Source organism: Amblyraja radiata, chromosome 3, assembly GCF_010909765.2.
Source record: "Amblyraja radiata isolate CabotCenter1 chromosome 3, sAmbRad1.1.pri, whole genome shotgun sequence".
NCBI lineage: Eukaryota > Metazoa > Chordata > Chondrichthyes > Rajiformes > Rajidae > Amblyraja > Amblyraja radiata.
The window spans coordinates 75,316,972-75,329,863 of NC_045958.1; the positions used below are offsets into that span (position 1 = coordinate 75,316,972).

Below are 12,892 nucleotides of genomic sequence, written 5' to 3' on the forward strand. Positions count from 1 at the left end.
AAATTTTAACAAAGAAAATCTGAGAATTTTTCAAATTACACACACACACACACACACACACAGAGTCACACACACACACACACACACACACACACACACACACACACACACACACACACAGACGCACTCACACACACACACACACACACACACAGATGCACACACACAGACGCACACACACAGACTCTCAGACACACACTCACACACAGATTCACACACACACAGACACACACAGTCACACACACACTCACTCACTCACACACACATTCACTCACTCACACACACACAGTCACACACACACAAGCACACACTCACACACACACACAGACACACACACACACACACACTGACTCATACACACACACACTGACTCACACACACACACACAGACTCACACACACACACATACACTCACAGACCCACACACACACACACACATACAGACTCACACACACACTGACACACACACATACAGACTCACACACACACTGACACACACACAGACACACACACCGACTCACACACACACTGACTCACACACACACACACACTCACACACTGACACACACACACACACACACACACAAACACACTCAGAACCAATACTAAAATGCCAAGTAACTTCAGAACGTGGTGAACATACAGTGTGTAAACCGAATGATTCAAACGTTTAAAGCCTGCTGTAGAGGCTGCTGCTGAAGCAAAAACATGTTTTAAATAACGTCCAACAAACACACTCACCATAGACAGAGCCGTCAGCTCTCTTGAATTATTCAACGGCGTCTGCACTCGGCGCCATCTTGACGACTCGCTTCTTGCTACGAACCAGAAATGATGCACTCAGCGCCAGCTAACCGGAAATTACGTCATCGGCACCATCTTGCAACTAAGCGGAAGTCACGGAATGAGTGCCAATTTTGCAATTAAACACAGTCCTGATCTAATAAAATGTTTAATCACGCTTTGCAACAAATTTAAAAGCCAAGCCAATTTGGCAAACACTTTGCAAGCTACAAACACATTTTCTGAAGAGTCTTTAAAAGCCAAGCCAATTTGCAAACACTTTGCAAGCAACAAACACATTTTCTGAAAAGTCTTTAAAAGCCAAGACAATTTGGCAAACACTTTACAACCACATCGAGGGGACTCACCGTGGAGTAGACGTGCGTTCAGTGTTATTCGCAGCTCAGAGAGCCGTGACCCTCTTGCTTCCTCCGTCTCGCAGAGACTGAGTGAAGCACGACACTTCCGGGTTTTATAGTGACTCCCCCCTGCCGCCAGTGGAGGCAGCAGAGAGAATGGTCACATTTTAAAAAACATTAATAACTCTCTGATTTTTCATCGATGGGAAAAATCCTCCAGTCCAATCTGGGGGAGGGTGACTCTCGGTGAGGTGGCTAAAAATGACAGCCCTAAGTGGCGGTGTTCTCTCGGAAATCACGAAACAGAAAGTCTAAAGGGGTCAAGATCTTAGTTTTAGTAATATAGATTTACACTTCTGCCTCTTAATAATGATGAACAATTTATCTGAGTCCACTGAATGTGGCCTGAGGTTTGGGACCCTCACTAAATGGAAGGATGGACCCAGTCACTGGGTCATAGAGGACGGAAACAAGCCATTTGGCGCAACATCTGAAGAAGGGTATCGGCCCGAAACGTTGCCTATTTCCTTCGCTCTATAGATGCTGCCACACCCACTGAGTTTCTCCTGCATTTTTGTCTACCTTGGCCCAACCTATCCATGCCAGCTAAGAAGCCCATCTAAGCGAGTCCCATTTACTTGCATTTGGCCCATATCCATCTAAAAATCTCCTATCCATGTATCCCCTATCCATGTATCTGTCCAAACAACTTAAATGCAAGGAGTTAAGAGTCATGTCTGTTTTATCGTCATATGTATCAAAGCAGAAACTTTGAAATTCTTAATTGCAGCAACACAACACGATTGCATTGATTCTGGATGACATCTCGTCCCCATTTTTGCAACAGAACCTAAGAATTGGCAATAAATATTGGCCTTTCATACAGTCATAGTCATACAGCGTAGCAACAGGCCCTTCGGACCAACTGGCCTACACCGACCAACATGCCCCATCTACACTAGTTTTACCTGCCTGCACTTGGCCTATAACCTTCTAATCCTGTCCTATCCATGTACCTGTCCAAATGTCTCCTAAATATTATGGTAGTACCTGCCTCAACTACCTCCTCTGGCAACTCGTTCCATATTCCACCACTCTTTGTGTAAAAAAGTTACCCCTCAGGTTCCTATTAAATCTTTCCCCCTTTACCTTAAACCTATGTCCACTGGTTCTCAATTCCACAATTCTGGCAAGGGACTTCGTGCATTTACCCAATCTATTTCTCTCAAGATCCTGTACACCTCTATAGGATCACCGCTCATCCTCCTCTTCCAGGTGAAGGTGGTTCATGTGTTAACTTTGTCTTGGCCATCTCAAGTCCTTGGTGGACCACAACTGGAACATGTGAGGTATTCCAAGCTAGGAATAAAGTTAGCCTGTTCAACCTCTCCTTATAGCTCAGGCCCTCGAATCCTGGCATCATCCTCTAAAATCTTCTCTGCACCCTTTCCAGCTTGACAACATCTATATTACTAAAAGTCTGATCTTGACCACTTCCTGTTGTTCTGTATATTGATTTTAGAAAAAACGCTGCCACTTACGGCTGTGATTTTAGGCCATCTTACTCAGAGCCCCCCTCCGCTGCGCAGGACAAGAGGAGTTTTCCCATTGATGAAAAATAAAAGAGTTATTAATGTTTAGAAAATGTTGAGATTCTCTCTCCTGAAGCCCACGCCCCTTCCGGAGGGACTATAAAACCCGGAAGTGTTGAGTGCCTCAGTCAGTCTCTGCAAGAATATTGGGATTGGTGGAGAGATGGAATATTGGGTTGGGGGACCAGCCCTCCCGTGTAATGCTGGGACCCAACGGGTCCCACCTAGTCTAGTCTTTCCGATAACATTGTGATCAAAACTTAACATAATACTCTAAATGTGGCCTCACTAACATCGTATACAACTGCAACATGACCTCACAACTTTTATATCTAATACTCTAACTGATGAAGGCCAATGTGCTGAAAGCCATCTTGACCATCCTTACCTACCTGTGATGCCACTTTCAAGGAACTATGTACCAGCAGTCCTAGATCCCTCTGCTCTACAACACTCTCCAGAGCCCAACCATTCACTGTGTAGGCCCTGTCCTTATTAGACTTCCCAAAAAGCAACATCTCACACATCTATATTAAACTCCATTAGACGTTCCTCGGCCCAATTGCCCAGCTAATCAAGATCCTGCTGTAATTTTTGATAACCTCCTTCACTGTCTATGATACCACCTACTTTAGCCTCAATTGCAGATCTCTGGATAAAAAAAACAGGACATTTTGGAAATCAGATGATAAGAAATTGATGAAGCCATCAGGCAGCGGATTCTATATCAAATTAACTTACTGTATAAAAAGTATAGCTCTTCATCTCCAGATTCTTCTGTCAAACGTAACTCTGAGTCTGATGGTTACAGAGTCTTCAGTTATTGACAACAGTTTCTCCTCATTTACTATGTCAAAATTCTCCATGACTATGAACTTCTGTTAAATCTCCCTTGGCATTTTCTGCTATAAGAAAGACAACCCCAGTTATCCCAATTTCTCTTCATAATTTAAGTCTCCCATGCCTTGTACCATTGTACTAAATCTCCACTACACTTTCTCCAAGATTATTTGTAATGAATAAAGTCTTGATTGGTGGAATGTTTTCTTTTGGAGGAGAATTAATTAGCTCCTTTTTTTTCCATGACATGAACCAACATTTTCAATACCAAAACAGTTCCTTTAGGCCAACTGTCTGATGCTCCACGAGAACTTCTCCCACCTTCCCTGCCTTACTTAAATTACCCTTCTCTTCCTATTTCCCTCATGTGGTAGAATCAGTCATATGGCTCGGAACCAAGTCATGTGGCCCACCGCATCCATGTCAACCAGTGGGCATCAATCTATTAATCTCATCTTCTAGCACTTGGCCCGTCCTCTTCCACACCAAGATAGTTCATGTGTTAACTTTGCCTTGGCCATCTCAAGTCCTTGGTGGACCACAACTGGAACATGTGAGGTGTTCCAAGCACTAATCCTTGGGAAGGTCTGTTTGTCCTGGGGGGGTACGCACAGTTTCAATTTATCAAACTGATAACTGGACTCCAAGGATTAAATCGCAAAAAGATATTACAAAAGTAGGTATCCAGGAAGTTAAATGTGATTTGATCAAAAACTTTTAAGGTTTCTGTTGCATTTGAAATGCTCAATAACATCAGAGTTGGAAATGGAAGTGGGGATCAGTGTTGAATTGCAGAAAAACATCAAAGTATCATAATGATATGTTAAATAGTACAGTGGGGGTGTATTTAGGTTATCTGAGTTACCATTGAACTTGGGGAGAGAATTAAATTTAAAAATATATATATTCTGGGAACTTCCAGCCATGTACAAAATGCTACACTCTTCGCCTCACCACATTCTTTTCATATCCTTTGCCCTACATCCCAATTACAATAAATAGTTCTTCTGTCAGGAAAAGGTATTGCTCTCTTGAAAAACTGCACTTCATGTGTATTTGTTTCTTATTCAAGATTGCTCTCACAAGTTACATTCTTTCCAGTTTAGGCATCTCTTCCAGGTTCAGTGTCCACATTAACAGGATACATTGAACTTTATATGTTCTTTGATGGAAGATATAGTTGGAAGATTCTGGACTGCGTCGCCTTGCATGACTAATCTCATGTCGTGCTTGATCTCTTCCAACCATGAACTCCAGGATAAAATACAAACTACAGAGAATGTTTCTAATCTCACTGCATGAAACATAAGCTTTGTTTCTCTCTCCACAGGATCCCTCAATAATTTGCATAACGTTCAGGTTTATTTTTCAAAATTTGAGGCATTAGCTTCATCGCAGCCTTATGCAGTCAGGAGGCCACCTAGACATGCCCTATCATTTGGTACTTTGAGATAAGCTATTTAATCTAATGAGAAAGTTCAGGTCATGTAGTCACAGCCTTCCAATTAGACCTAATTAAGTGGTGAAACAGTGTGCAGTGACTTCCTCGTGTCCATATGCTCCTCTGTTGCCTTATCCTAAATTCATCCATGGAGAGTGCACTAGATTCTAGGAATACAATATGGGCATTAATTGATTTGCCGAATATAAGGAGCAGTGGTGGAGGCTGACCTCTGCAACTCAACCCAGTGCCGCCGCCAAGACAACGGCCCTTTAAGTTAAGACTACATTGTGAAGAACTTTGTAACTTGATGGATGCAAGATAGCAAGGTACATTCTGCCTCGCTGTAATCCCCTATTCTTACACTCTTATACTTAAATGTGATTGTACATGTACATGTATCAAGATTGTACTTGTGTATACGATTTTGATGGAATTGTAGGCAAAAAAGGAATTTCACTTTACCTAGGTGCATGCAATGATAAAGTCCTATTGAACACAACAAGTTGCACTGTTGCAATGCATATTCGGTGCAATATTCCAATAGTACAGTTAATAGTTTACCAGTTAGCTTGGTACAAGAACTACATAATCTAGTGACTGTAGTGATTAGGAATTGTTAAATAAATCAATGCTGTATAAAAAGCTAGTAAAGTTAGGGTCTATGCAACCACTATTTTTGAGTCATAGAATCATAGTCATGCAGCACAGTAACAGGCCCTTCTCAGCTCAACTTGTTCATGTCGACCAAGTTGCCCATCCAAACTAGTCCCATATGCCTGTGTTTGGCCCATGTCCCTCTAAAACTCATTGATCCATGAGTTCTGAGTTTTGTTGGAAAATCCCATCCGATTCGTTAATATCTTTCAGGGAATGAACACTTGCATGTGACTTCAGATCTTCGGTTTACTGTAAATTGGAAAACTTGACACACAAGTAATAAATGCTGCACATGCCAGTGAAATCACTTCACAGGATATGGATAACAAAAAAATGGATTCTTGAGGGAGAACCCATTTATATTTCCATGTTGGATTACATACAGTTGAAAAAAGTGAAAAGAAAATTCCAGCTTGTGTTTCTTCAGACTTTTCTGTGGTCCAGTCTCGAAGGTCTTTTGAAATACAAAATGGAAAATTACATGATCATATAAACAGATGTCTGCCTCGGCCATGCACACCTTCTGCTACATCTTGGATGTTTTGTGAATTGTTTTATATTTTTTCCATAAACATGCTGGTCTTTGTCTTTTTTAGGTTACTGGAAACAACGTATACTTACGACTTTACTCCGCCTTACCATTACATTCCGACTTCTGTAAGTTTGAAGCAACCATTGCAAACTTTGTTCCTGAAATTTTTTTTTTTTTTATGCAAGGGGCTTGCTAAATATAGGAATTTATTTTTCCATATGTCACACTGATGGTTATCTTGGCATCTGCTTAAACTACCGTGCTTAATAGCTAACAGAAACTGGCTACCATCAACAGCAGACCACTATGACACAAGTGATTAGGCACCTCTGTAATCTTTTCCATCTCAGCATTGCCAAATGGAATTTTTTATGCTTAAAAGCCAAAAAAAGGAAACTAATTTAATGTACCATATGATGTTCCTTTGAATCTGGTTCCTCTTGCAGTGCCAGTGCTACTTTGGATAGACAGGCCTTTTTTAAATCCACATAAAATTACAACATCTCCCAATTTCGTTTCTGCTCTTTGTAAATGTAAAGCCTCCTGGGTGACTGTTAACTATCTCATGACATTCAGTTAAATATTGGATGTAATCCTGAACCCGTATTGACATCTGTGGCTCGATACTGGCCTTGGGAGCTGTCTTTGTGGAGTTTGCACATTCTCCCTGTGACCGCATGAGTTTCCTCCAAGTGCTCAGGTTTTCTCCACATCCCGAAGATGTCTCGGTGTGTCAGCTAATTTGCTTCTATAAAATTGTTCCTAATGCGCAGGCAGTGAATATGAAAGTGGGATAACGTAGAACTCGTGTGAATGGGCAATTGATGGTCGCCGTTGACTTGATGCACCAAAGGGCCCGTTTCCATGCCGTGACCAAACTAAACTATAAATGTTAGATCCTGGCTGATTTGATCTGTTTGCTTTAGTTTTGTGACTTTGCCTGACTGATAATCTAACAAACCCCAGCACCCCTCTGGGAGAAGAGCTTCAGGTTTCCACAATCCTTTGCATGCAGTTGTGCTTCGAGGCATCACTCTTCAATGACCTGGTAGAGGTTTTTAAAATGACGTGGCTTATTATGTCCACCACTCCTCCGACATTAGAGGTTATGCTTAATCACCGTTGACTTTGTTCATTTCTGACATCATATTGAAGAATAATTCCTTATAAATCAAGGGATTGCAGCCTAGTCTATGGATAAATTCAATCTTTTGTCTCCTTCTGGTCAGGCTGTGGAATAATAGAGCAACTACACTGTTATTACATTGCCTAGCATTTAATTTTGCTGGCATTGATGAAGACAAAATTACTTCGGAATGACTGACCACCGAGTTCTCCGAAAGTGCAAGCAATCTTGAGGCTCATAAATGGGCATACAGTAATTAACAGACCAGATATGTCCATTTGATCTGTTGAGTATTCTACTACTTGATAGCTGGAGCATCCAGACCAAAGATACCACACTTCCCAGCTAATCTTTTGGGAAAGGCAATAGTATTTTAGAAAAAATATTAATTACCAAGCTCACCATGTTTGGCTGTTGAAACCATTCCAGCTGGTTAGCATGTTCGGCTCACGAGCTCTGTAATTTCTTTATCATTCCACGCTCATCTCCTTTTTGATTAGTCTTGCAAACCTACCTCATTGAGCAGGATTTGGTAACATGTGTCAATATCAGTGCTCAGCTCAGTTTCAATGGTGTAATTACAGAAAATCATCCATGTAAGGATGCAGCAAAACCTTAGATAGACACAAAATGCTGGAGTAACTCAGCAGGACAAGCAGCATCTCTGGAGAGAAGAAATGGGTGACGTTTCGGTTCAAGACCCTTCTTCAGCCAGAGAGTCAGGGGAGGGGGAGATACAGAGATAAGGAAGTGTAAGGTGTGAGAATGAGACATCAAAGGGGGAGGAGATCAAGTAAAATGTAGAATAGATCATTGTTAGCTAGGAGAAGGTGACACCAAAGCAAAACCTTGTTTTATATCCTCGGAATATATGACTTCCTGGTGATCCTGATTGGAATCATATAGACTGGTACAGTTCAGAAAAAGCCCACCCAGCTCATCGTGACTTTTTGTAACTGTTGTTTTTATTTTATTTCCTTTCCATTTTCCCTTTTTGTGCAGGAAGAGGAGCCGGAGAAGATAACTGATTTCAGGAAGTACCATTCACAGTTTGTGGGTAGGGATGATTATCGTCACTGCGGCCGGAACACCTGGCTGGACGAGAGTGGCATTTACCCCAACTCGGAACTCAAGAGGATCCTCAACCCGCTGTCCAACCCAATCCCTAACTGCTCAAAGTAACCCTGAAGTCTTCCTCATGAATAGTTAACAGATTAAAGAGAAGCCTTTTCTCTTTTTGAAGTACCAGAGTGTATTTTAGTTTTGCGTTGATTTTAACAGTTTTAATTTCAGTTAACATTTGATTATGTACTGCATTTCTTTGCTAACTAAATAATGAAGGCATAACTTGCCCACTCTCATATAGTTAATAAAACACTGCTATCCAAATGGGCCTGTCCCACTTAGGTGACTTTTTAGGCGACTGCAGGAGACTATGCAGTCGCCACATGGTCGCCACATGTTAGCGGGTGGTTGCCGGGGAGTCGCCTTCATGGTCGTGAGGGGTTCCCACATTCTGGGAACTAGTCGCAGCCTCATTATGATCGCTGCGAATTTTTTAACGTTGAATAATTAGCGGCGACCGGAATGAAGCCGCCATGGAGAGTAGCAAGAATTCTTGTGCCGTAGGTGGGTTGCCAGGAGGTTGAAGGTTCTCGTAGGTTCTCATAGGTTGTAGCCAGTGCCTACCGGTGAATTGCATTGGCTCATTAGGGAAAAAAAACGTAAGCAGTAGTTTTCCGAACCAAGGATAACCGACTGGTAATGTTAAATGTCCGCCGAGCTTCACAGCCGTGTAAGTCTGGCTTCTTAAAAGTTGTCTCCACTCCTTCTCCCTCCTTCTCTCTCCTTCTCTCTCCTCCTCCCTCCTTCTCTCTCCTTCTCCACCCTTTCCCCCCCTCTCCCCCCCCCCCTCCCTCCTTTTAAAGGACTTACCGTGCACTGTGCTTTAGCCGTCTTTTTACAGCTTGTCACCTTGGCTTTGCACTGTGTGAATTTCATTCAGACAGCACTCCCCCGCTTGCCCTGTCCCCCACCTGCATAGCGGGCTGGTGAAGGAAGCTGTGCGTGCGTGCGTGCGTGCGTGTGTGTGTGTGTGTGTGTGTGTGTGTTCCACTCTGACAGTCGCCGTTCCAGTAGCTGTCTTTTCAGGTGACAGCCGGTAACTTGACAGTCACCGACAGTCACCTGAAAAATCTCCTAAATGGGCCCATTAGGATTAGTGTAATCCATGTTCCATTAGATTTGCTGCCTCCCCACTCTCCCCTTCCCACCTCCCTCAACCCTTACAATTTTTGGTATTATGAATTGGAAAAGTATGTTTTTTATTTGACTGGAACGGTAACATTTCTTCAGCGCTCAGTTTATTAAAAATCAAGTTTAAATTCTGTTAAAGATGCAAAATATTTTGTAACAATGCCAGACCCTGGGGGGTCATAGGTAAATAAATTAAGATTTGGGTGTCAGGGATGTGCCCCATCTATGCTTGAATATTGTCCTTACAATAAGTAATCCTGGTTTATTTCCTCATTTATGGGATGTTGATGTCACTGCCCATCTCTACTTCCTGCTGAAAGATGTGCTGAGCTGCCTTCTTCAACTGATAACTCTGGTGAAGGTGTTCCCATTCTAGGGAGTTTGGCCCAGTGATGACTTTATATAAGGTCAAGTGTCATTTGGAGGGAAATTGCAGATGCCATTTTCTTATTCCTGCTACCTTTGTCCTCTGTGTGTGTGTGCGCACGAATGTTTGTGTGTGATTAGTGGATATTTTGTGTGGGGAAGGGGTTGTCTATGTTCATCAATGGGTGTGTGTGGGTGTGTGGTTGGGTGTGTGATTAGTGGATGGATGGATATTGTGTGTGTGGGGAAGCGGTTGTTTATGCGTGTGTGTGTGTGTGTGTATGGGGCCAGAGCGAGCGTGCGTGTGTGCGTGTGTGCGTGTGTGCGTGTGTGCGTGTGTGCGTGTGCGCGCATGTGTGGTGTGCGTGCGCGTGTGTGTCATTGACAGGTGTATAGTGTGTGGTACGGATGTTTGTGTATGTGTGTGATTGTTTTGGATGTGTGGTTGGTCGGTGAGTGTGTGGGAGGTGTGTTGTTTATGAGTGCAATGTTAAAATGCAGGCAGGCCTGCCTTGCTGTCATGTAAATTAGATCATCACATAATTGATCACAGATTTATTTGGAGGTGTATAATATTATGAGGGGTCCATACAAGATAAAACAGCTCTGTCCAAATGAAAAGTATCCAGTTGACCGATTGAAGTTTTAAACCTGATAAAAAATTCACAGCTTCATCTCCTACAGACCCAATCCCAGGGAACATTCAAGGTTGTGTCATCACTCTAACTCTCTTTGCAATTTTTCCCAGCACAAATTGGACCTTATTACCAACATCTGAATTTAAGATTATTCCACAGGATGAGCGTGAAACTGTTCGAGCGCTATTGCCTCCACTCTAGAACTGTGATCACCCCAAATTCAGTCATCAAGCTGCAGTGTTCAAATGACATTTGTATGTGCACTCTCAGAGGCCGAGTGCCCAGACATCACAGACTGAGAGAATGGATCGTACCCTAAACATCGGTAAAACACTCTCCCCAGTTGCACAGCATCCTTGATAATAAATGTTCACTGTGAAACCTTGAAATTCCGGGTCACGTTTCATACCTTGGGAGCAACCTCAATTATGACATTAGTTTAGATCAATGATGAATGTTGCTGCTCCCTCAGAGCAGTTTCTACAGATTATGGTGGTGCGATGAAAAGAGTTTATCAAGTCAAGTCGTCACTTTTATTTCTATAGCACATTTCAAAAACAACTCTCATTGACCAAAGTGCTTTACATTAGTGGAGGAACTAACGTTATACAACAGTGGGTCATTGATTAAGTACGTACATAAATATAGCCCTCCCTCAGAGGATGTCAAGGAAGGCTTGAGAGTAAAGATGAGTTTTAAGTCTCGACTGAGTCTCTTTTGAGTCGATGGAGGGGGCAGTTCTGATGGGAAGAGGGATGCTGTTCCACAGTCTAGGAGCTGCAACCGCAAAGGCACGGTCTCCCCTGAGCTTATGCCTAGACCGCGGGATGTTCAGTATAACCCCAAGTCGGCCGATCTGAGGGATCTGGTGTGGTGGGTAAGCAGACTTTTGATGTAAGTGGGGGCAAGCTTGAAATTTATTCGGAACCGCACAGGGAGCCAGTGGAGAGAGGCCAGAATAGGAGTGATGTGGTCGCTTTATCGGGTGCCCGTCAGGAGTCTCGCTGCGGCGTTTTGGATGCGGGACAGGGAAGATTGGCTAATGCCAATGGAAAGGGAGTTGCAGTAATCGAGACGGGAGGAGATAAACGTGTGGACGATCTTTTCAAGGTCATCAAACTGGCGGAATTGTTTTATTTTAGCTATCGTCCGAAGCTGGAAGAAGCTAGCTTTTACCACGGCATTGACTTGTTTGTCAAATTACAATACTTAGTCAAATATCACGGCAAGGTTTTTGACGTGAGGTTTGAGTAATGGGGTAAGGTTTCCAAGACTGCCTGCTATCATTTTGATTGAGTCCGAGGGGCCAGGAAGGATAACCTCAGCCTTACTCTTGTTTAGTTGGAGGAAGTTTTGGGCCATCCAACACCATATCCTCGAGGCAGTGGATAAGGTTAAATAGATTTGATCGGTTGTTGGGCTTCAGTCAAGATCAAGACTTCCTTCCCAACAATAAGTTTATGGCCTACTCCGCAATGCTTCCTTCCTGGATGCTTTCGATACTTACAGAGACACCTCGAACCATTGAAATGCTGTGTCAGTAAGTCCTCCAATTCAACTGGCTGGATAAGGATACTAACATGAATGTCCTCTCCTAGGTCATCTTCAATGGGCGGCACATTGGTGCTGCGGTAGAGTTACTGCCCTAAAGTGCCAGAGACCCGGGTTTGATCCCGACCATGGGTGCTGTCTGTACGGAATTTGTACGTTCTCCTTGTGACCGCGTGGGATTTCTCCGGGTGCTCCGGTTTCCTCCCACACTCCAAAAACGTACAGGTTTGTAGGTTAACTGGCTTTGGTATAAAATTGTAATTGTCCCTAGTGTGTAGAATAGTGCCAGTGTACGGGGTGACCTCTGACCACCCTGGCGAGCCGCGGAGTCGGTGATACCGGAGCCCCCGCGGGTCGAAGCCTGGCGGCCGGCGGAGTTGGTGGGGCCCGTGGCCAAGGCCGGAGCACGTGGCTGACGGAGCCTGGGTCGGTGGAGCCTGCAGCCGAGGTCGGGGCACACGCACCGTGAGTCGATGGAGCCCGTGGCTGGGGCCTGAGTCGGCACACGGAGGCGTCTGGAGAGGAGACGGCAGCGATAGTGGAGAGGTAGGCGTAGCAGGTGATGGGGGCCCCGACGGACGGACACGGACACGTGGAAGTGAGGACGCCGCTGCCGAGGGAAGGAACAAAGGAGGACCCGGCGTGGAGGGGGTGGGGGTGGAGGAGGAGGAGAACAAATGGGGACCTGGCACGGACACTGTGTATACTTTGTAACTTAGTCAGCGCTCTTCTGTGGCGACTATTTGCA

General features: G+C 43.8%; 1 protein-coding gene and 1 long non-coding RNA gene across 2 annotated transcripts in view; one reads left to right on the forward strand and one right to left on the reverse strand.

The window, feature by feature from the left end:
- Positions 1-8,523, forward strand: part of c3h9orf135 (chromosome 3 C9orf135 homolog) — a 30,280-nt gene extending 21,757 nt beyond the window's left edge. The window contains exons 5-6 of the mRNA XM_033018117.1: positions 6,272-6,332; positions 8,336-8,523. Coding sequence (XP_032874008.1) covers positions 6,272-6,332; positions 8,336-8,515 — 241 coding nt within the window. The 3' untranslated portion in view covers positions 8,516-8,523. The remainder of the gene's footprint in view (positions 1-6,271; positions 6,333-8,335) is intronic.
- LOC116971167 lies at positions 6,845-12,387 on the reverse strand. Its single transcript, XR_004411425.1, has 3 exons — positions 12,368-12,387; positions 8,712-8,713; positions 6,845-6,931 (listed from the first exon to the last, which is right to left on the reverse strand). It is a non-coding gene; the product is annotated as an uncharacterized LOC116971167 (long non-coding RNA).
- Positions 12,388-12,892: the final 505 nt, after the last annotated feature.